The sequence below is a fragment of the Fukomys damarensis genome, unplaced genomic scaffold, assembly GCF_012274545.1.
Source record: "Fukomys damarensis isolate Sample0158 unplaced genomic scaffold, DMR_v1.0_HiC HiC_scaffold_32, whole genome shotgun sequence".
Lineage (NCBI taxonomy): Eukaryota > Metazoa > Chordata > Mammalia > Rodentia > Bathyergidae > Fukomys > Fukomys damarensis.
Genome location: NW_022900944.1, coordinates 10705925 through 10729433, shown reverse-complemented (window position 1 = coordinate 10729433; position 23509 = coordinate 10705925). Strand labels below are relative to the sequence as shown.

General features: G+C 42.5%; 1 protein-coding gene across 3 annotated transcripts in view; it reads right to left on the bottom strand.

The window, feature by feature from the left end:
- LOC104860586 (liver carboxylesterase 1) overlaps positions 1-23155 on the bottom strand; it is a 31171-nt gene extending 8016 nt beyond the window's left edge. The window contains exons 1-9 of one of the 3 annotated variants that reach the window (XM_010621830.3): positions 22928-23155; positions 18451-18655; positions 15450-15594; positions 13245-13378; positions 11003-11156; positions 9184-9288; positions 8421-8525; positions 5166-5204; positions 958-1098 (exon numbers count right to left, since the gene is read on the bottom strand). In XM_010621830.3, coding sequence (XP_010620132.1) covers positions 958-1098; positions 5166-5204; positions 8421-8525; positions 9184-9288; positions 11003-11156; positions 13245-13378; positions 15450-15594; positions 18451-18655; positions 22928-22979 — 1080 coding nt within the window. In that variant the 5' untranslated portion in view covers positions 22980-23155. Of the gene's footprint in view, positions 1-957; positions 1099-5165; positions 5205-8420; positions 8526-9183; positions 9289-11002; positions 11157-13244; positions 13379-15449; positions 15595-18450; positions 18656-22927 lie in introns of those variants that run through there. The other 2 variants (XM_010621831.3, XM_019207155.2) reach the window with 2 other exon arrangements.
- Positions 23156-23509: the final 354 nt, after the last annotated feature.

Here is a 23509-nt window from a genome sequence, read left to right as displayed (position 1 = left end):
ATACGAAAGCACTCAGTACTACCACAGCAGTGACAGGCACACAAGCTGCTTTTAGAAAGTTTGCAGTCATCAACCCTTGTTTTTGTCCTTTGAGACGTAATTAACCCTCTCACCCAAAACTATTTCCTCAAGGATCTAACTGAAAAATTTTTGGAGTTCTTTTGAAACCTGTTTGAAATGTAAATCTTTGCTGAAGTAACTCTTGACTTTCCAGCCAATCTCTCACTTCAACTGTACCCCTGCTTCTTGTCCTGGAGACAAAGAAGTCTAGTATTCCTGCAGATGAGTGTGCATGAACAAATCCAGTGTTCTGGCCACATGGGACTCACACCTCATACTTGAAGTGCCTTCCTGAGCTCACCCAGCCTGGAAATGTTTTCATCCTTTGGTATCAGGGATTTGTACTCACATCATGCTGATCATTTCCGTATTGCTATTCTATTACTCAGTAAAACCTGTCCTACTGCTTTAACTAGTTTTGTTTATCTTTGACAGAAGAAAAGCTCTTCTCCTTTAGAAGCCAGCTGTAACTCAACAAGAAGGTACTTTCTCTGAATCTTTCCAGTGAGGGGCCTGAGAGCCTGTGTGGAGATCTAGGGAAGCTGTGAGTGCAGGCAAAGGGGAAGCTATTGTGCCCCAGGCTGACTCTCCTGAACTCCTGGCTCCTGGTCCTCTTTAGGCTTCCTAGGTTTTTTTCACCTGCACAGTTATTACCTCTGCAGGCTTCCAGTCCTACTTTAATATTCTTTAAAGGGCAAGCAGAATGTTTGGAGATAGGGGTTGCCAGAGCTACACCATCCCTGGTACAGCTGAACCATCCTAGAAGTTTCCAGGGAAATTTCCACTTGTGTCAATGTGGACAGCTGCCCTGGACTTAGAGAGAATCTTGGAGAAGGAAAAATTTGTAGCATCAGAGTTCGAGGTAAGACAGAAGATAGGAGGCTTATGCATTCTCACCATTGGAAGGATCCAGCCAAACTCTTGCTTGTTGATTCCCACTATGTAGGGAACAGTGTGGAAATTCTTTTCTTCCAGAATCTCTTTAGGTGACTTTGACAGCACTACTCCATCAATTACAGTTGGCAAGAAAGAATGGCCCTGGGAAAGAAAGCAGCATAATGTCTGTGATTACCCTGCCCCAGGTGATACTCATGTCCTCCTCTGTCTGTTTGAGGTCTTGGCCAGCAGATACTGCATGGCTGGAGACATTAGCCAGAGGAACTCCGGGGTCCTAACAAGAGGGATAAGAAGGGCTAGCAGTGTTAAGAGGATGATGGCAAGACGGGAAAAAGGAGTCCTTACCCAAAGTAATATATGTATCAGATGTAATATATATTTCATTTTTAGAACATATACAAGGTATGATCAAGTTATATGGAGCCAGTTTAAGTAGAAAATTTTACTAAAGTAAAAGTAAGACACATTTCCATTAATCCCACTCAAAATACTCACTTTACAACACACTTATCCTAACATTCTTGTAACTTTCTGGAGCATTTCTCCAAGTCCTCTTTCATAATTGCCTTTAGAAAGTGTGATAAATAACCAGTGACTTTTGTTGTTGAGTGCCTTCTTATAAGGTAGACTTATAAGAAAGTTATATTGTATCCTTACCCACTTTATTCACTGGAACTGGCAGCATGCTTCTTCTGGCTCTTTCTTTAAAAATTGAGTTTATTGGTACATTTTAGGTATACAGCACAGTTACATTCATTATTGGGATCTTGTACCTAAGTCAAAATCAGCATGAAAGGTAAAAATTTTGAATAAATTCAGGACATTGAGGCAGCCACAGTAGTACAGCTATTGACAGAAAGGTGGACTTCCAGAACTCTTTAGAAAGTGGCAGTAACATAGTGTGTTTGAAGCAAAGGGAAGTATTTTGAGAGAGGCCAATGGCAATATGTCTTCAATAAATTTTAAAAAATTAAACATTCAACTTATTTTTCTATCACAAGTCATATACTCATAGTATTCATAGTTCTGTCTATAGTTGTAGTGAATGCCCTCTGGGTGAGAACATTTTCATTACTCTTGTTTTATGTGTGGATTGCTGTGTAGAAGTCACTTTTTGAGTATAGAGAGCTTAACAACGAATGTATGTATAATAAAACATCAGCCAGAAAGAACTTAACATTTTCCTAACTTTGGGTAACATAATTGTAAATTTTTTTGGCTTCTACTTCACAACAATGTTGAACAGTATGCTCTTTAAAAATTCACCAAGTTATAAATCTAAAATTTTATCTGCCTTCCCATCTTTTAACAGCTGTACCACACACTATGAATGTTATACTGGCCTTTGCAGAGTGGCTCCACCTATGGATTGGCAAATTTCTTGTTCTGGATGTATTCTTGGCTTATTAACAATGAACTTGTAGCTGAGGCGGGCATGAGTAAAGCCTGGAAGAAGCATATATCTCATTGTATCTTCTCTGTAAGGCTCATGGCAGTCCCCTGTGCATGGAAATGCCACATACTTCCTCCTCGCTATGCGTGTGGGACATTTTAAACAGAGAAATCAACTAACAAAAGCCAACAATTAAAAAAAGCCACAAAATAAATGACAAAAAAGACAGCTGTTATGATTAGAGTTAAAGCAAGAGGCTAAAAGACTCAGTATTTCCCTGTTTGACCACAGATGAGTACCTGGGTATCAGGTGACTCAAGCTTCTCAGGGCCCTGTGCACACACTGAAAATGATGCGTAGACTGTCACAAAGACTGATGTTACAGTTACAAATACGTTTTAAGGAGTAAATGAATTCACAATACAGAATTCTTGGTTACTGAGGTTTGACTAGGTGCCTCTATGAATATTTAAACTTAACTCTTTTTAGATAAATGGTTAGCTTTGAGGAGTAATTAAGCTCATCATTCAAGGAGCACAAAGTGAGACATGATTCTCAATTTGAGAGGAATAAAAGATGATGACAAGGGCCAGATCCTGCTGCAATAGGCTGGTAGTGCAGAACATGCTCTGGGTGCAACTGCTGCTATGGTATACAGGCTGTGCAATTCAGAGAGGGCTGTCCTGGGAGCCAACAAAAAAAAGTAGCAGCTCCTGTGAAGGAAGATACAAGGTGGGTGATGGGGAGCAGTGGCTTGCCTTTGGCAGTGGGCTCTGGGAGGGGGCAGTGCTACTGACAGGTTTAAAAAGGAGGGATATTTTGGGGGGTCTTTTTTGAGACAGGGTCTCACTATGTAGTTGAGACTGACCTATAACTCACTATGTAGTTCAGGCTGGTCTTGAACTCACAGCGATCCTCCTGCTTTAGTCTCCTGAGTGCTGAGATTACAATCCTGCGCCACCACACCTGGCTAGAGGGGATATTTTAAAACAGTGGGGACAACATAAGCAGAGGGACAGAGATGTCATTATGCAGGGCTAATTTCAGGGACTTCAAAGACTCTAGAGTTGTAGGAATGCCTCTGGACAAGGATGTGAGAGAAGGCCAGGTGGTAAGACACACTTTCTATATACCTGGCACATCCTTGGCACTTAGGTATCTTTTGAGGAATCGATTCATTAGAGGCAAAGGGATTTGTCTGTAAGTAAGGTCAGGCTTTTAAGAGGGGATATATATGTTCTAACTTGTGTTTAGAAGGGTGAGTCTAGTGACACCAGAGGGCGTGGGATTAAGGTGTGAAAGAGGAGTTGACAGGCATTGGGGGCCTGAGTTGGGCAACGTCCAAGAAGGAACACTGATGTCAGCACTGTGAGGATGACAGTGATTGCAGCTGTCCACACAGGGACAGTGCTAGCTCCCCTGTGAGGCTATGTGCATTGCCTCCTTGGGTCAGGTCAGAAAAATCGGGGATTTTCTTTCTTCTCTTTTTCCCCAGTCCACACACTGTCAACAAGTCCTGCCAACTCTTTCTTAAAGAGCATCCAGACTCTACCCACTTCCTCCTCCGCATTGCTGCAGCTCTTGTAAAATCCACCCGGACCCCTTGTGTGGGCCGCAGTAGCACAGTGGCCTCCCAGATGTTCCCTCTGCATCTGCCCTGCCCCATCCCTCCTGTCTCCACACCACAGTCAGAACCTAAGATCATGTCACTTCTCTTTTCAAGGCCCTCTGAATTCACCCATCTCATGCTGGGTCACAGTCCGAGTTCATTCAGTGACCCCCATCACCTGACTCTTGTGATCTCCTCAGGCTCCAGCCTGCTCCTTCTGTCTCTTCTCCAAACACAGTGATCTCCTGCATCAGGGCCTTTGCAGCTGCTGTTACCTCCACCGGGAGCACTTTTTCTCCAGGTTTACTGAGTTGATTCTTTCCCTCGTTCACAGCTCAACTCAGGTTTCACTTAGTCATCAAGTCATCCCCTGGCTCTACTGTTCACATTCACACCAATGCCCAACTCTGTCCCCATTTCTCGCTGTTATTTTTCCTTTCACTCTGATCATCTCAAACATACTACACAGTTTACTTTTTTTTTTCCTATTTCACTCTCCCTTTGGTTTAATGGAAAAATTCAAACTGTAAGGGATCTTTTCTGTTTTGCTGTTATATCCCAGATGCTAAATTAAGCCTTGGCCCATAGTTAATGCTTATTAAACCTTTGCTTAATGAATGAATAGATGTTATTTCATCCTTACAAAACTTTTAAGGGAGGTGCTAAGATATCTAGAGAGGGGGCCTAGAGAATAGAATTGTAAGACGCAATGTATCCATTGTCACCAGACCCTGGCAACTGCTTGGAAGTGAGAGTTAGAAGATAAAGAAGATGGAGTTTCCTGGGTGCTGGAAGGAGGGTGGTATCCTCAGGGATGAGGGCCTCGGTTCCCTCCCCACACAGCTGATCTGCCCTGTGTCCTCCCAAGAGACTTGTCCTCTTCAGTGAAGATTCCTGAGCTCCCTATTTAGTTATCTTTGCCTTCTTAGAGTTGAAAGTTTTAGTCTCCTCTCAGGAGAGAGACCCATGTACACAGAATTAGTAACGAGAAGCACTGGGCTGAGAGTTAAAGGTGTGAGTTTCAAACTTACCTGTGGCTCTTCTGGCTGTGTTTACTTTGGTAAATTATATCTCCTGACTGGGTCCCAGCAATGTACATACAAGGAGTGACAATCATTTCACAGTGAACTCAATTCACTTCTAGTGAGTACATACTTAAAGGTGTTTAGATTTAAATCATATATTCAAGAAAGCAAAGGTTCTTACCTCTCTGGGGTCTCCAAATAAATCCAAGCTAAAAAAATTCTGTGGAGGAAAGAAATCGCAGGATGTGAGAAGACTTCCTGGGATTAAAGCTGGTCCTTGGAGCTACATTCGATAGGTATCAGGTTCTCCCTTCTGAGGCATCCTTGGCTGGCCAGAGGAAGGGTATAATACAGGGGTTCCATGGAGCATGAGCACAGGGTAGAAGATTAGGAGAGGGAGGATCAGGCACCAGCAAGGGAAGGTCAGGCCCTAAAACCCAGAGTCTGGGTAACTGCAGCTTGGGAGAAGTCTGCTGTTGGAGCCTGTTCTCCTCGTCATCCTTTTCCCTGATATTATCTGCCTGACACCAACACTGTGAATATCATCTTAGAGAAATGTTCAAATGAAGTGCTGGCAGTGGTGAGAATGCCATACCCTTGGGGCGATAGGAGTTGGTGTTCATTGGATGTGCAGGAGATAGCGTTCTAATAATTCCACAGCCTCACCTCTATTCCCTCTTCCACACATCCACTCCACGAATTCAAGCACCTATAGCCGACCCGAGGTCTCCATCTTTCTAAACAGAGAGATTCGTTCAAGGATGGATCCACCCTAGTGTTGGTCCAAAAGTGTTCATACCAAAACCCATTGCTAAAACTGTGTGTGTGTGTGTGTGTGTGTGTGTGTGTGTGTGTGTGTAGATAGGATGTAAGTGTGGAGTGTTGCTCCCTTTAACCTCCTCAGGGGACAGATCTTGTCCAGAGAAAAGTCAACAAAGATAAAGGGGAAGATGAGGAATATAGGCAGGTGTATTCTCAGTAAAATCTTCAGAGCATCCAGATCCACAAATGACCTAACTCATCTGCTCCTGAACACTTCAGTTACCCAAAGACTGTCACAACACATTCATTTTTCTCTTCAAGGCAACTTGTGTTTTCCCATCCTGAATTACAAAACCATGGCATTTAGCTATAAATATCTCTAGTTTCTCATTCTTAATGGCTGAGTAGTACTCCATTTTATTAAAAAAAAACACATTTCCTTTATCCAGTCTCCTGTTGATAGGCAATTGGGCTGCTTCCAAGTTTCAGCCATTACAAACTGTGCCACTGTGGACATGGGTGCATATATGTCACTGTGGTATGATTCTTTTAATTCTTTGGGAAAGATACTAGCATGGGGATAGCAGAGTCAAATGGGACCTCCAATCTTAGTTCTTTGAGGTATCTCCATACTGATTTTCACAGTGGAGGCACATTGAGGCAATACTCTTAAGTGAAATAAACAGGACACGTATGTGTAAATACCAAATAGTTTGTCTAGTGTGAGAAACTGAAAGTGTAGGTAAGTACTAAAAGGTACAATAGATAATTTGAAATAGGAAGAAAAGGTGCAAAGGGGAAGGGGAAATGGGAGGGTAAGGGACAAGAAAGATGAGAATAGAATTAACATGAGAAAAAGAAAAAAGTGGAAACAAATGGGGTGGTGGGAGGAGTTAAAGGGAGGGCAGGGGAAAGGGCAAAAATAAGAAATAAGATGAATTATGTAAAGGTGCAAATTTCCAATGATGAATGTCATTACACTGTATATCTTAAATGTACTAATAAAATTAATTAATTTTTTAAAAACCTGGCATTTGAAAGCTCAATGAAGGTCAGGGCAACCTACATTTTTCTTTGCTGTGCATTTATCAAGAGTGCATGACACTTCACATAATAGGTCTGGCTGTGAAGTGGAAACAACCACTAGGGATACCATTTATTATGACTTGTAACATAACTTGTGAGGGGGCTGTTCTGTGTGTGTGTGTGTGTGTGTGTGTGTGTGCGCATGTATGCGTGTATGTGTATATGCAGAGGTACTGGGTGATCACCGAAGCATTTCCACAAAAACTCAGAAAAATCTCAATGAATGTTCTGGTATCTTAGGTTCTCTGGGCTTTCCCAAAGTTACCTACAATTTCCAAAAAAGATGCATTCTTTTGTTACACATAGAAAAGGACTAAAATATTTGCCTCTTTCTAGGTATTAGAAAACAGCTATGTTTGAATACCTTGATCATCTTATTTGAGACTGAAGAATCAAGACTGAAACCCAAAGCCCACAATACATGAGCGTACAGGAAACAAACAGTGATAGAAGCTTGCTCTGAGAATCTGGAAGTATTACCCAGTGTTGAGAGAGTCCAAATAGCCAGACTAGGGTCACAGCTGACTACCTCCCTCCTGAAAGTAGTTCCCATGGGCCCTGGATGATCTTTTGTCTGAATGTTTGTCCTGCTGAGCTTCCTTTTGATTACCATAGCTATTCATCAGTCTCCCACTGTTACCTTTCCTGAGAAGCGACCCTGCCGGTGATAATTAATATGTCCCTTCTGAACTCTAGACCACATTTACCCTTCAAAATATATGATTGTTTCTCTTTGGATTATCCCTTACGTAGAGAAATAATGTTCAATTTATACCTGCATCACTTCTGTTGACACAAACATTCCAGTGACTTATGGATTTATGGGTAAATTGCACAGGTGGATGGAAGGATGGATAGGGGGTTGGAAAAATTGATGGAGTATGTCAATACATGTATTGTTGGTGAGTTGAATGGACACAGGGATAAAAGGGAAAATGATAGCTAACAGGCGATGGAGGAGTTTTATTTTTGTAAGACTTTGTGAAGGAGTACAGATAGATGTAGGCTGGATGACTAATAGTCATAATCACAATCATGAAAACAGATGAATAAAACATCTACAGATTGATATTAGAATAATGAAAGGATATCAGTTATTGTGATGGATATATTACACTTGAATAAATAGATAGGTGGCTATCTTTGAATACTAAATGAGCATCAGAGTGTCAGAAAATACAGAAAACTAGGCTGCTGCTATGTTAAAATTTAAATCAATCAAGATAAATTGTGAAATATTGCTGCAAACTGTACTTAATAGTCTCAACTCAAACATTCAAGATGGCAGAAACTCCTGAGAATGTTGAATCTTTTATTTCTTATAATACATCTAAAAACAAAAATAGCAAAATGCTGTTTGAAAGAGGTAGGAGAGTGTTATGCAATTTTTCATCATGCTATCACTGATGCTTTCTTTAACACAAGGAATTTCACAATAAAAATGAAAAAATGGAATTTTCAGTTTGGATCAAGACGCTAACACTGCCCAGGAGAGTCAACAAACTGTCCCAGGTGGTTTTTCCAGGGTGAGAAGATGAAGCCTGGACCAAGGGTGCAGACTGGGGGCCACTACAGTAGGTGCACCTACCATTTTCAGAGTTGCCTCCAAGAGCTCACTTTCTGTCTTCTGTCGCAGGCAATGAACCATGATGGCTGACGTGGTGGTTTTGCACCCAGCAGTAACAGCAATTTTCTGCAGAGATCGCAGACAAGAGCAAAGTCTATTCTTTCCATTGATAAAGACAGGGAGATTCTCTCCCAAGATCAAGTTTGAATGTCATGGATAGTCACAAATACTCTTCCAGCAAATATGAGTTCTGGGCCCCATGGAGTATTACCTTTGATACTAGATGGATTTGTGACACTATCCAGGTACATATTCGTGTCTCCATTGTATCATAAAATGATGACAGTGCTCTGAAACTTCAATGTCTCAAAAAAGTCTGTGTGGATTAGGGCTGAAGGGTAGGGATTCCAGAATTCCTCTGTCTCCTTTCAATTCCACATCCTTTCCTCACCATGTGGCCTTGATTTCACCACCCACACATTGGGGCAATGATTGTGTCTATGTTATAAGGAGAGTTAATATATGTGACATACTTAGGAGGGCACCATAACTCCTTCGTACTAAAACTTATTCAAAACTGCAGGAAGCCTTGTTAAGATGATCCACTCCAAGACTCTTCAGAAAGTATAGGATATGCTTTAAATGTGAGCCCTGAAGGAACCCTTCCTGCTCGGCATTCCTGAATTCAGTAATCTTTTGAGCAGCTGAGCTGAACCCTACTACAGGAAAGACCCTTGATGAGAAAAGAGGAACAGGTAGGAGAGCTGTCCAAGGTGAGACCTACCTCGGCCAAAGGCTTGATGTCCTTCTTGAACAGAGCAGCAAGGAGGGCCACACCACTCTCAGAAATGGCTTTGTGGAAGAGGTTTTTGGCTAGAGGCGATAACACCTGGCAGGGGAGTGAAGAGGTGAGTTTATGCCCTCGGGAGGTGGGAGGAGTCAGAGACTCACTCTCTCCTTCGGGCCTTCTCCACTTGCTCCTCTGCCATGGCCACTCAGGTGGAGACTCTGATGTTCTGTGGACAGGACAGCTCCCCACCCATCCCTCTTACTTTCCAGGCTCCCGTGTGGGGCCTGGCTTCCCCAAAAGAAGCTCAGCAGGAAGGAAGTAGAGTTCAGAGCCAGTGATAGAACAGAAAGTGCATGCCACATGCTTTCACTATGATCAGAAAGATTGGAAGATATTAGCAATTCCCAGCAAAAAGTTCTGTCTTTCCATTATTCATAGTATATTGTAAGAAAAATGGTCAGAAAAAATTAGTTGTGTAGCTGCATGGTAGAGCTCTTGCCTGGCATGTCTGAGACCTGGGTTCGATCCCAGCACTATTTAAAAAAATAAAAAAGTGGAAAAAAAAAGATTTTGGACACACACTAAGATATTTAAGGATGTTTGTGTTGCTTATAGTAGTAAATGTTAAGAAAAACTCAAGCTAATAATGAGATGGAGTAAATAAACAATTTTTCATTCTTCAGAATATTTTGCAATTATGAAAGATAATATAGATCAAGAGCACTTAATGTTTCAGTGTTTAGAGAAACATTTATGCTATACCATAACATTAAAAAATGGTTTTCTTGTAAAATAAATCTAAGATTTATGACACAGAGGACAGATGAATAAATGACCAGTGGTTAGGGTGGAGGGAAGAAGGGGAAGAGGAGGAGGAGGAGGAGGCAGAAGAGGAGAGAACCCTGACAAAATGCAAAATACTAGAGAAATACATGTCAAGATACAGTGACTTAACCCTGGGTAGTGGAAATATAGATTGCTTTTTCCCTTTTTGTATTTATCTGTACTTTTCCTTTTTTTCTACATTGAAAAATACAAGAACACTTCCTCTGAGCATTCAACTATGAATACACGTTTGAAAAATACAGGGATAAGGCTCAACTCTACATTAGCTGCAAGTTTTCTTTTAAGCTACCAGAACCTTCTATGATTTCCCTCGTATGCCCTAGGGCTCATTCTCCATATCCTCAAGTCATCCCATGCCCAGCATGTTTCTCTGACCCACATCTCCTGTCCCATTCTTCCTCGTTCCACCTTACATCTCTCCTTCCTCTGAGCTACCTCCCCCAGCCCAACTTGTCCCTCAGTCACAGAGACTGCTGCCCCCCTCCTTGTTGGGCATGGGCAAGCCATCAGAACACTTCAGAGAAAAACCCTGCCTTATCTCAGAGCTCCAGTCTCCTCAACATGGCAAACTGGCTTGGAGCGAAATAATGACACTTTATACAATTCATGTCCTCGCTTCTTCATATTTATAGTTTATCAGCACCCCTACCTCCCAAGAGACACGGGTGAATTCTCATAAAATGATTAGGTAAAGAAAGAGAACTCATCCAAGTGTGAATTTGAAGGAGGAATATTCGAGCTGCAGCCTGAGCTGGAGACTCCTGGGGTCCTAAGACCTAAGTTGAACCCTAGAGCCAAGGAGAGTTTGGGCCTAGGTTCTCCACCATCTCATGCTGTGCAGTGATTAGAGTCAAATCCAATGCACACTGTAAGTAAAAGTGGTCACGCCTGTATTGGGTGGTCTTGAAGAGGTTCCATCAGAACCATAGTAAGCTCTGGGGTGGGACCTAGAGTTAGGAGCACTTACAAGAACAGAGACACTTTGACCACCTGCTGACTCTCCAAAGATGGTCACGGAGCCTGGGTTCCCTCCAAAGTTGGCAATGTTGTCCTGGACCCAGTGCAGTGCAGCTACCTGGTCCAAGTGACCCCAGTTTCCTCGGCTGTGTTCATCACCTGTGCTATAAGAGAACAGGGTGGGGATGAAGGCAGACATTTCATGGAAGGGCTCTCGGGACCACAGATGGGCCCAGGGCCCTGGTGAGACTTCTAGAATAGCTGTGAATTCCAAAGAAAGTGATTTTCCCCTGCCTTTCATTCCCACAGCAGTGTACTATGGAGGGCTCCATATTTGTTTTTCCAGCACCAGTGCCCTGAGTATCTGCTATGCAGCCTATGTGGCCTGAGAGCTAGAGCACGTTTAGAAAGAAAACAGGCAGTCTCTCACGCCTCGGCTCACAGAGTAGACTGGAAACAATAGGTGAAAAGAAACTATACTGTCAGGTAGTAAAAGTGGGTTGAACCAAGGTTGCTCAAAGTGAAGAAAGAGGCAAGGATGGGTCTTGGGGTGATATTTCAGATCTCATGACTTGAGAAAGACTTGTTGTGTCACTGGCCTTTGATTGAGACCAAAATAAAAATGAGCACACGGTTCTTATAAAGGACCAATGAAGGGAATTCTAGTTAGGAGAAGCAGCAGGTACATGGGCCTCAGTACATGGGCCTACGTAAATGTAGCTAGTATGACATGCTAATAGAGAGGATGTTGTGAGGTGAGACAAGGACTTTCGTGTCACTCAAGTTACATGGGAACCCTCTACAGAGCCATGGCATGATCTCAGTTATGTCTCACCTGACCGCTCTGACTATAATGTGGAACAACTGTCATATAAAAGTAAAAGGTTTATAAAAATAAGAGGTTATAACAGTGATCAAAGGTAGAGATATTGGCTTTGAGTAGAGTAGAAATAAGGAGTGGGTGCCATGAGAACCTTATGGGAACAGGAGGAGAGTCTTTAGTGAGGGAACAGTGCTGGGTGTAAAGGGCTCAGCTTCTCTCTGAAGTGGGAGGCAACCTAAAGACATCCAAGGGAAACTAAAGGAAGTACAGTTGAGCACCTGGAGTGGTAGGAAATGCAAACAGGGAGCTGTGAGAAAGCTTCTGGGAAAATACAAGATAAGAATACTGGAGAGGGAATGGTAGAACAGAGGTCTAAGGATGGAGGAGCAGTAAAGGGCTGAGAAAGAGTAGCTGGGAGGTGGCCAGGGCCAGGAGATGGGAGATGCATTTCTAAGAGGCTGGAGAGGCTATGGTGGGTACCGAGAGGTCCCATAAGGTTGGGCTAAGCACTGGTAGAGGTCACTGTTGGCCTCTATTTAACAGCCTGGAAGTCTCGTCAGCTAAAAACCTGCCCACACAAGCCCTCACTGCACTCAGTGAGATCCCTTCCTTCCTTTCTCTTAGAAGCTGTGCAACCTACAACTACTCTGATGCATACTTAGTTTCATCAGAAAGGACCACAGTATGCTAGGGCAGCAACCACGAGAGGAAATGAGTATTTGAGATTCAGTAACATGAGTTCTGGACCTTGCAGGATCAACAGAAGTCTGACAGGCAGGGTAGGCATTCCAGGGGAGAGCAGTGGAAGCAGTATATGTAAAAGTTCAGAACCATGTGCACAAGGGTGGTTGGCGAGTGGAAGTTAGGTTGAGTCTAATAATGAAGGTACTTGGATGCATTTTGAAAGACTGTAGGAAACACACCGTGAGCACTGACATGACAGGGGAGTCTTGTGGTGAACAGTGCATCTTTGCTGTGATGCCTGATAGGTTTGGATGTAGTCTGTCCTCCAAGGGTTCATGCGCTTGAATGTGGTTATTAATATGGCAATTTTAATTAAAAATAGAACACAATGGAAGCTGATCAAGAAGGTGTTGTCTTCAGAAGGGATTTGTGTAGTGTTCATGGGCCCATGGTTGAGAGTGAGTTATAAAAACAGATCTCTCCTCAACTCTCCTGTTTAGTTTCTGTGCATATGACCTCTTCTGCACCATGTGCATTCTTTCTGTTTCTCTACCATGTTGCAGTGTAGCCACATCACCAGGCTGATCTGATAAAACTTCCAAATCATGGACTTTCATTCTCTTAAACTCTGAGCTGAATAAATCAGCTTTCTTTAGAATTTCCCAACTTCAGATATTTTCTTGTATAAACAGAAAACAGACCAATAAAGGAGCCAATATGCAGCAGGGATAGACCTAGACCTTACCTAAAGAATCCCCAGATGCCCAGGCGGTACTGAATGGTCACCACCACCACATTTTCAAGGGCAGAGAGGGCCAGTCCATCATAAGTGGATGCCCCACCCACCACAAGACCACCTCCATGGATCCAGACCATCACCTGGAGAAGGAAGACACAGCCACACTAGTTACAGGTAGTAGAATTGGGAAGGCCTCAGAGGTTGTATCATTTGGTCACTTGTATCTTGGCTACAATTTAAGAAAGAAATTGCCTCTTTCACTAGTCTTTCACTAGTGCCCAGTGAGGTTGAAAAAGTCTCTTTCCTTTTCAGTTCACTCTGATCACAATAGCACTCAATGCTTACTAGCTATCTCTTGTCTTTTTTCTCAGACCTAAGTGCCACATTCTCCCAAGGCTCTTTAAAATGAGAATATCACAGTGGAAATAGCAAAGGCCAAGGGTGTTTTGTTCTCTCTAATATTTCACTGTCCCCAGCCCTTGAGTTTGTCCTTCATCTCAAGTAACACTTTAGTGGTGATTTAACTTCCTTGTGCCTGAATGGTTGTCTTGAGAAGCACACATATGCACAGTGTGGTCTCTGCCTAATGTGCTTCCCCTCTACCTCCTCTGAAGGCCAAGTCTTCCCACTTTTCTGAGCCCAGCTTTCATCCACATCTTCCAAGGAGGCTTTGGTTATCTGGGTTATACTGTCTGAGAAGCTATTTTTGTGCCAGAAACTGTGATAAGAATTGAAGATGAGAGGGGATACAACAATTCATATTTTTGGATAGAAAGAGCTCACATTGCAGGGAAAAAAAACCTTAATAATACTGTAATAATAACTCTAATAAAAAGTCATAAAATGAAATATGCACTATGAAATGCTCTCAGTTGATTAGAATAACATATCCATAAGCTAAGTACCAATATTGTTCTATTTCACAGGAAAACTGAAGCAGTTTACCTGCATATGATTTTATAGCTATTAATTACCACCAGCAGAACTTGAACCAGGTACCTGGTCTGGCCCCAGAGCCCATATAATCAGCTGTCCACTCCCTGCTCCCATGGCACAATGCTGCAGCTAGACTGATAGGGCAGGGGAAAGATCTTCCTGCAACTCTAACTATTGTGTCTTCAGTGCTGGTTCCGCATACTCAACAGAGCTGAGATTAAACTTGACAGTCATTGAATGCTTATACGTGATTAATCCCATTTGAGGAAACAGAAGCTGAGAGAAGTGTAGAAATTGCCCAGGGCTCTCAGTCAAAGGCAGACCCAGCATTAAACCCAGACCTTATAGTTCTAAGACTTGTGCTCACAGCTGCAGGGTCTCCTACCAATAACTACTAAAGACCAGGTTTCTTCTCCACCATATGAAGGACCAACTCCCTGGTGTACATCCCTGATCTTCTACTCCTGGGCTCCATGCCAGGGTGTTTATGGGAGATTGGCTGGTTGCTGACTCCCACCCTCCTTCACTCCAGGGCTGCCTCTTTTCCAGCATGCACTCCCCTCTCCTCACCTATGGCCTTTATTTGGGAAATGCTGTCTCACTGGAGCACCAACCTGAGCTAAGGATAACTAGAGAGAGAAATAAGTTAAAATGTAACTGCGCATGGTTAGCAAAAGCAAGGAAAATGCTTCTGAGATTCCCCCAAGCTGTGTTCCAACAACCTTTGGTCATGGAACAGTGAAAGTTTTCGCAGTATAAAGAACACTGCCCAATGTGTTGTGTGTACAAAAGTGAATACTGCACCATTTATCAATCTGTGTCAAAAAGCTCTGGTTTAAAGATAAAAAACCTAAGCTCTTGTATTCAACCCTACTGTGGGAACTCCCTTCCCCCATCTGAGTCTCGCTGTTTCTTTCCATAAATATCCTTCTTTCTCTTAGACTGCTTCAGCTCTAATTATGTCTTAGTTGTTCTCTGGATGAGAGGCTAAATTTAGTAGCTAAGACTAAGTGTTCTTGTTCTATCAATATGAGACAACTTGAAAAAAATAAAGTATGCCTTCCAGCTGGACATTATTCTCCTCTGATGCCTGAGGCCACTAAGGCAAAACAAGGTAAGGAAAACTTGTATTTTCTGTGGTGAAAGGAAGCTTTAGAGCCCTGAATCAGTCCTGACTCCTGGTGTCCCCTTGCCAAGCTGCTTTCCTGATGCCCCTGTGCTGGGTGATCCTGGGTGCTAGAACTCGATATTGCTGCCCAATGTTCCCAAGCTTACGGGCAGTCTGCTTTTCTTTGTCAAGTCGGCAGGAGTGTAAATATTTAGGTACAGACAGTCTTCAGAAAACTTGAGAGGAATGTCCTCCTTTCTGTTGGTAAACATCTCTGAGAGCACCTGGCCTGCCACTGCATCCTGAGAGCACCTGGGAGAGGAGAAAGAACACCTGAGGTTCAACCAAGTGGAAGGTACAAGTGGCCCTGGGGCTGGACCTTGCACTGGAAAGTTCAAGCCTAAGAGTGGAGTTGCTGTCACTAGGCTGAGGTCATTGGAATGCGTAGGAGGCTATCTAAGGGCCCCAGTGGGAACCCTGTGACTCTTTGGACTCCTTCCATACCATGCAGAGTGAGAAAGTCTTAGCACCCCTCCCTGTCCCAATGTCCTTGGGATAACCTGGGCCCGGACAGGAGCTGCCCCCATGCTGATCTGTCCTAGATGGCAACATTCCCTGCCCTTCTGGGATGGGCCCTGCTCTCTCCTGGGCTTCAGAGTGACTAAGTTCCCCACCAGATAAACATGTTCTAATATAAGAAAGACTTTCTTCAACCATGAAAAATCCCTCAAATTGTAGGTAACCCCCCGCAGGTTAGGCAAGTCATCTTTGTGGGACAACCTCAGCAGACTGCATTCCAGGCCTGTCTTGCCACTGATAGGCCAGTAGATTTTTAGTGAATTCCTTTCCTGCTTTGGGATCCAATCTTCTAGGTTTAAGTGAAGGACATGCTTTAGTAAGGGCATTATAGCCTCAACATGTTAAGATTCTTTCATGAACTTGTTTCAGGAAATCACTCTCTGCTGCCCTAATAAGGTCTTAAAGATCCAACACAGATTAGAATTAGTAACACGTACTGAATTCTCCCTACATGCCAGGCACTAATTTAAATTTTCCTTATTAATTAACTCAGGCAAGCCTCAGATCAGCCCTAGGTATAAGTTCTATTATTCTTCTCATTTTATAGATAAGAAAACTGAGGCATAGAAAGGTTAGATAACCTGCCCAAGGTCACATAGCCAGGAAGATCCATGGTACTTATATTTACAAGTACATTATAAGCAATACTTCAAGATCTCGATGGACCCCTAAGGAGGAATCACTGCCTCTAGGTTGCAGAAGAGGTAATTTAGGTTCTAAGGTGCCAGGATGACCCAGCTATCAAGTGGTAGAATCTGAGACAGCAAAGATGAGTTCCAGATTGAGAATATATTAACTGAAATCATCAAATGCAAGGAACATAATATTCACAAAACTAAAAATTCAATAGCAAAATAAAATGCTCAGCTTCACTATTTAGATAAATTCAAAATAAAAACTAAAATTGTATTTATAATTGTTAAAACTGTTATGTTACATTTTGTTGTCATATTATTATTTAATTTATTTTATAGCCAAAAATAATTTTTTTATAAACCCATGTATTGGCAAGGGACTATTAATTAGAGGTGATATCAGTGGAAAGACTGTTACATAGTTGGAATATTTCCAGAGGAAAATTTCACAGAATGTACATACTCTTTGTTCAGAAATGTTATTTGTTGGAATTTATCCTAGACTACTCATGATTATTTATATTGATTTCACTATGTGTTCACCAAAATTGTATTTACAATGTCAAGAGCATCAAAAACTTATTGACCTCCAAATAAGAGACTGATGAAGTAAATTGCATTTCAGTACTGAATTTAGAGCAGCTAATAAATGTCAGGGTGTGACAATCAATAACATAGAATGGTTTTGATATTATATGTATATATAGGCAAGGCAGTGATCCAAAGTGAAAGTTTGATCCATTTCTAAGGAAGAAGGTTTTGTTTTGTTTTATTTTTTGTTTTTTGACACAGGGTCTCACTATGTAGTTGAAACTGACCTGGAACTCACTGTAGCCCAGGTATATATAGGCAAGGCAGTGATCCAAAGTGAAAGTTTGATCCATTTCTAAGGAAGAAGGTTTTGTTTTGTTTTATTTTTTGTTTTTTGACACAGGGTCTCACTATGTAGTTGAAACTGACCTGGAACTCACTATGTAGCCCAGGCTGGTCTTGAACTCACAGCTATCCTCCTGCCTCAGCCTCCCCACAGGTGTGCGCCACCATGCCCAGCTTCCAAGGAAGAAGGTATGCCACAGATAAAAAACTAGAAAACACCATCTCAGATACTAACAGCAGTTCTCTCTGAGTGGTGAAATTGTACATGATTTTAGATTTTTTACCTTTACTTCTCTGTATTTCCTGATTTTTTAGAGATATATATGTATTGTATTTGCAATCAGAAAGTAAAACAGTGAATATTATTTTTTAAAGGAGCCAGCCAGAAACAGGAGTGGGTAAATTCTCAGATTTCACTCAGGAGAATGAGGAGATGAGTAAGATCTGACTGGATGGGTATGGGTGTCAGCAGAAAATTTGGGGCTTCCTGACAGCTGACAAAGTTAACTGGATCTCACTGTCCCTTTCTGGGCCCATATCTAGGTATATAGATACACCTGGGAGTGAAATGTGCCAGGGAGTGAACTCAGGGCACCCCACTTAAAGTGAACCTTAAGTGCACCACACCTCTCTTGCACACTTTTACCCACATTACTACTCAGCCCTGGTGAGATCAGGATAGAGAAGGGATTGAGTCACTACTTTTCTCCTGTATCTCAACTTTTTCTGAACCACAGTGATATTTTAGCATATTGCCTAGTTCATTTTTACCTTGCATATTGTTTATTCTCTGTCTCCTTCTTGGAATGTATGTTATATGAAGATAGGGTGTCTTTATTTTTATTGTTGCTGACTGATGGATTCTCTGAACCTAAGATACGCCTAGCAGATGACAAGTGCTTAGTAAATATGTGCCGGATGAAGAGGTGTGGAAAACTATGGCAGTTCTAGAATGTCTCCAGGGTTCCACAGCACCCTTGAGGATGTCAAAACAAAGGATAAGCCAATCACAGGATTGCCTTGGTTTCTCCTGCATCCCTGTGAGACAAATATCCCCTTGAAAGAGGCCAAAGCTTACATAGGAGGATATGAGGTGGTGTTCTTCACAAAGCTCCATGGATCTGCAGGTTCTGGAGGAGCAAACCTCAGGGATCCAAGAGGGGGTTTGGCAAATGGGACTCCCAGGAAGACTGCTACAGGCTGTGCAACTCCTTCCAGGCTGACGTACTTCCCCAGGACCTTTCCATGCACTGTATTCACCACAGGTGGCGAGGACGGGTGCCCTGAGAAATGGACACAGACAGGAAATGAGGACACATCATGAAGGAAAAGTGAGACCTGGATTACAGGTAGGTTTTCCTTTTTCTAGGCATATCGGCTTGAATAAGTTACTCAAACTGTCTATATCTCAATTTCTTCTCATGTAAAACAAGGCTGAGGAAAATTGTCCTTCCTAACTGAAAGAGATGGCTGAAGAAGTAAATTGGAACTGTGGATAGAAAAGCATTCAGGCAAACTCAATGCAAAGAGAGCTTCTGTGAGTGAACAAGATAATTAGTTTCATTCTTTGAATCTCCTGAAAGCATATATCCATTAAGATGCAGGAGCTGAGCTTCTTACTAGATAAAAGGATGAACAAAAGGTGGCCTCTAGGGAGGGCTGACCTTGTAGGGAGAAGAAGCCACAGACAAATGTGACTTAACTCTGGAAAGAAAGAGGCTATGTCCTGGAAGAGGAACCAGGAAGGTGGGAAGGTGCTAGAGTAGTTGGAAGGTGGAGTGAAGTCTTTCTAATGGGGACATGGAGGAGCTGGGAGGTGTGAGTAAATCAAGTAAAAAGGGGATGGGGAGCAAACAAGAAGGTAGGGGGTTAGAGACAGCAACTCACAGGGCCTGGCTGGAATAGGATGAGTGATCTATGGACATCACTAGATGGAGTCCATGCAGAATGGAAGATAAGCCTGGAATGAGTGGGTGCCTGTCAGACAGAGTCTCAAACACCAGCCAGAAGGGCTATATTTTATTCAGGGGGCAAATAAGCAGCAGAAACAGTTATCAATAGGCAGATACCTCAAACAACTAGGATTAGAAGTCCCATTTGACCTAGCTCTTCCTCTGCTGAGTATTTTCCTAAAAGAATAAAAAAGAGTCATGCCACAGCGATATATGAACACCCATGTTTATAGTGGCACAGTTTATAATAGCTAAAACTTGAAAACAGCCCAATTGCCCATCAGCTGAAGACAGGACAAAGAAGATGTGTTTTTAAAATATAAAATGTAGTACTACTCAGCCATAAAGAATGAGAAACTAGGGAGATTTATAGCTAAGTGGATGCACATTGAGGCCATACTCTTAAGTAAAATTAATAAGTCACACATGTATAAATACAGAATAGTTTCTCAGGTGTGTAAAAGTGTAAATAAGGATTACAATGTATAATTGATATTGTGTAGTAGGAAGAAAAGTCTAAAAGAGTGGAGGAAGTGGGAGGAATAGGGGAAAGGGAAAAGAAAAAATTGTGAAAAGGAAAAACATGGAAACAATGTCTTTGTAAACAGGGAAGGGTGAATGGATTAAGGGGAGGGCTGGGGAATGAGGGAAAATAAGAACCTGATAAGTCATGTATAAGTACAAGATCCCAATGATGAATGCAACTGTGTTGTATACTTAATATATACCAATAAATTTAATAAAGACAAAAACAGATATGAAATAAAAGACAACATAAGGTTCTAGAATATTCTTTGTGTGGCTCTCACAAGTCCATCCAGAGAGGAGACAGTTCCTGCTGCTCCATTCTTGAGAAGAGATAATTGTTCTTCATCTCCCTGAAGATTCCTCCTCAGTCTTGGTTCTACCTGCTATGGGAATGAAGTGAAGTACTCTGATCTTCCTTCCACAGCACAGAGGCAGCTGTAGCTGAGACTGAGAGCCTTGTTTTACTTGAGAAGAAACTGAGGCCGAGATGGTTTAGGATTCCAAACCATGGACTCCATCTATTGGTGTCCATAAGTTACTCACTCTATTCCAGCCAGGCCCTGTGTGTTTCTGTCTACGATCCATTGCGTGTTCTACTTTCTTGCTTTATTCACCATTTGACTTCCTGAGGCAAGGCAACTTTAGATCCTTGATCATATCTAGCCCTGGAATCTTCTGTTCCATGCTGTAGAGATTGATGTTGTTTTTGTTGTTCTTAATGATTACAAATTACACTAGGATCAATTTTCTGGGAGGCATATACAAATGGTCCTATGTTCTAATAAATTCAGGATTCTGAAGTTGGGAAATCAGAAGTCAAAATACCATTAAAACATCCTAGGTTATGGATCATTTGTATATGCCCTATTTGAAAGTCAGTATAAAAAGAAATCTAGGTCCATGCTTCATGTTGTTAAGAGCAAATAACATATTTGTCTCCTTTTGTTCTTTGGTTAATCATCACCAGTCACATCTACATGCACTTCCCGGAAACAAGTATATTGAAATGTCCACAGGTGGTAGCATTTCAGGATGCTTTATTTCCTTGTGTTCTCTTCTGCAATGAATATAGATCCCTTTTTGTAACTAAAAGAAAAAAATAAATGTTATGCAAAAATATGGAGATGTAGATGAGGAACCGGGGAAGAGGACTTGGTCCCTGACCAGGTGTAAGTCTGTAGAAGGAGAAGGAGGAGACTGAACAGTAGCTATGCGATGTCAGTCAGGCTCAGCGGGGGAGTCAGAATCCAGGTAAGAAGATGGTATAGGGTGAGGGCACCACAAGATGAGAAGTGGGTGGTGAGGGATGGGTAGGTGAACATCTGAAGGTGAGTGTGCACAGCATGGGTGCGGATGTGACCTCACTGCAGACCTGTGTGAGAGAAGAGAATGAGCTGAGAATAAAGCACAAAGACAGCTGCAGTGAGACTGAGCATATCCACCAGAGAGAAGGCAGGAGAAGTGCACAGCATCAGGGCAGCACAGGAAGAAGAGGAGGAGGACCTGGCAGGAGTGCAGAGTGCTCCAAAGAGGTGAGGGAGGTAAAGTCTGGGCAGACATTTCTAGCCATAGCCTGCATTAGCTTAGTGATAACTTTCCAGCCAGATGAAATGGGTAGAAGCCAGACTACCCAGGCTGAAAATGTGGATGGTGTGAGTGGCTTAATCAAGATGGATAACAGCCATCACCCCTTAGGTTACATGCAATGCGCAAGTACTGAGCAGTTACTATGTACCAGATGTGCGTTCTAGTTTCCTACACTCCTCAACAAGTGCCTCATATTAAACTGTGTGTTTTGGGGAAATGCACTCAATTTAGCTGTCTAAATGCTAATATTGTGTGTGTGTGTGTGTGTGTGTGGTGTGTGTGAGTGTGCATGTGTGTGCATGCATCTGGTGCTTTGATCTGTGATGCTCTACTGACTGGAAAAACTATTACCCCCAGAATCCAACCCATCTAGCGCCCACATCCCAAACAACTCCTTTATTAGTGTTTCATATTTTGGCTACCAATCACCTACCCGAATCACCCAGAACCAGGCTTCAGACTGCTGGGACAGCCCAGGTGTTCTCAAATCTCCAAAGATAAGTCCTACTAACCAACCCCAAACCAGCTTCCTCTGCCTCCTCTCTCTCTTCCAGTGGAAACCACATAAAGATCCTTGCCCACATTTGCACCTCCTTTCCTCTTCCTCTTTCTTATCCCCACTGCTTCCCCATGTGCCCTCCTCCTCTTGGAATCTGTAACAAATTCTCTTTTTAATGACCGTTAGGTCCTTTCCTAATTTTTCTATATGTCAAATTTCCTATTAATACACTCTATTTAAAATTAATTCTTTTACTCATCCCTTGAATACTTTCTCTCGACCAGGCACTATTAATCATAAGTACTTTAGACATAGAAATAATTTGATCCTCATCACAGCCCCAGTGAAATAGGCTATTAACATCTCTATTTTCTTTCTTTTTCTTTCTTCATTCATTCAATATATAGTTCAGACTCACCTTGAACTCTCTATGGAGCCCAGGCTGCCCTCAAACAGTGATTCTCAAGAAGTGATTCTCCTGCCTCAGCCTCTTGAGTACTAGGATTACAGACATGCGTTACCACATCTGGCCCTTTCCCTGTTTTAGAGGTGAAGTAATCTACAGACAGCTAAATTGAGTGCATTTCCCCAAAACACACAGTTTAAAAGCATATAATTGGGATTCAGATCCTCACTTTTATTCCTGAATTGATTATTTAATTCTGCTAAGAACCTTCCATGACTGGACCAAATCTAGACTAATAATGGAGTTGGAAATAAAATGCTCTCTTAATTCCTCCTGTGTAAGGCATAAGGTTATCTCATTGTCCTCTTGCACCGGGGGCCTGCAGCTGGACTCTCAGCCAGTTGTTCCTCCCCCATATCCCAGGATAGTGAGGCTCAGCTGCTCCAAGTCCAAGTCCAGAGAGTGAGCCACTACAAAAGCTCACTTTGTCATGCCCTTGCTTTCTACACTTCTCCTTGTACCTCCACTAAAGACTAGAATTTCCAAATGTACTTCTTCGTATTTGTATTTCAGAAGGACTCACCCCAGACTGTGAAAGTGGTGAGAAAGACGAAGACCAGAGCACAGAGCCACATCTTGGAAGGACAGCCGCTCTGATGCCAGTGAAGTCTCCAGGCTGCTCCCAGGGGGTGGTGAACTGGTTCCTACCCCGGAGCTTGAGACTCACCTCCAGCTCACCCAGCCCAATTGCAGAAATGTTTCTCCTCTTTTAAAACCCTCCCTGGATGTCTCCTGAGACCACCAAGCCCCGCCCCACTGGAGTTTATCCTGCACTATTTGAATAGCCTGTATTCAAGTTTCAGATTACACAACTTCAGAAATTCATCCAACAACTTCTTACATAAGAGTCTCTCTTGTAACATTCTACTCTCAGAACACTGTGAGCTTCTGAAAGACAGGTACTAGCAGGCAGCCACCTTCTGGCCTGTAAACCTTTGGTCTGGAGTCCTTAGAACAAGCTTGACCATTTTAGAGTACCTCAGAGTCCCAGAGGAACCCATCTGGGAGATTAGGAAATGACCTGTAATTTCCCAGGCTGCCATTTCCTAGAGTTCAAAGTTCTAATGTTTGCAAGGAAAACTATACTCATCCAATCCCCTTCTAA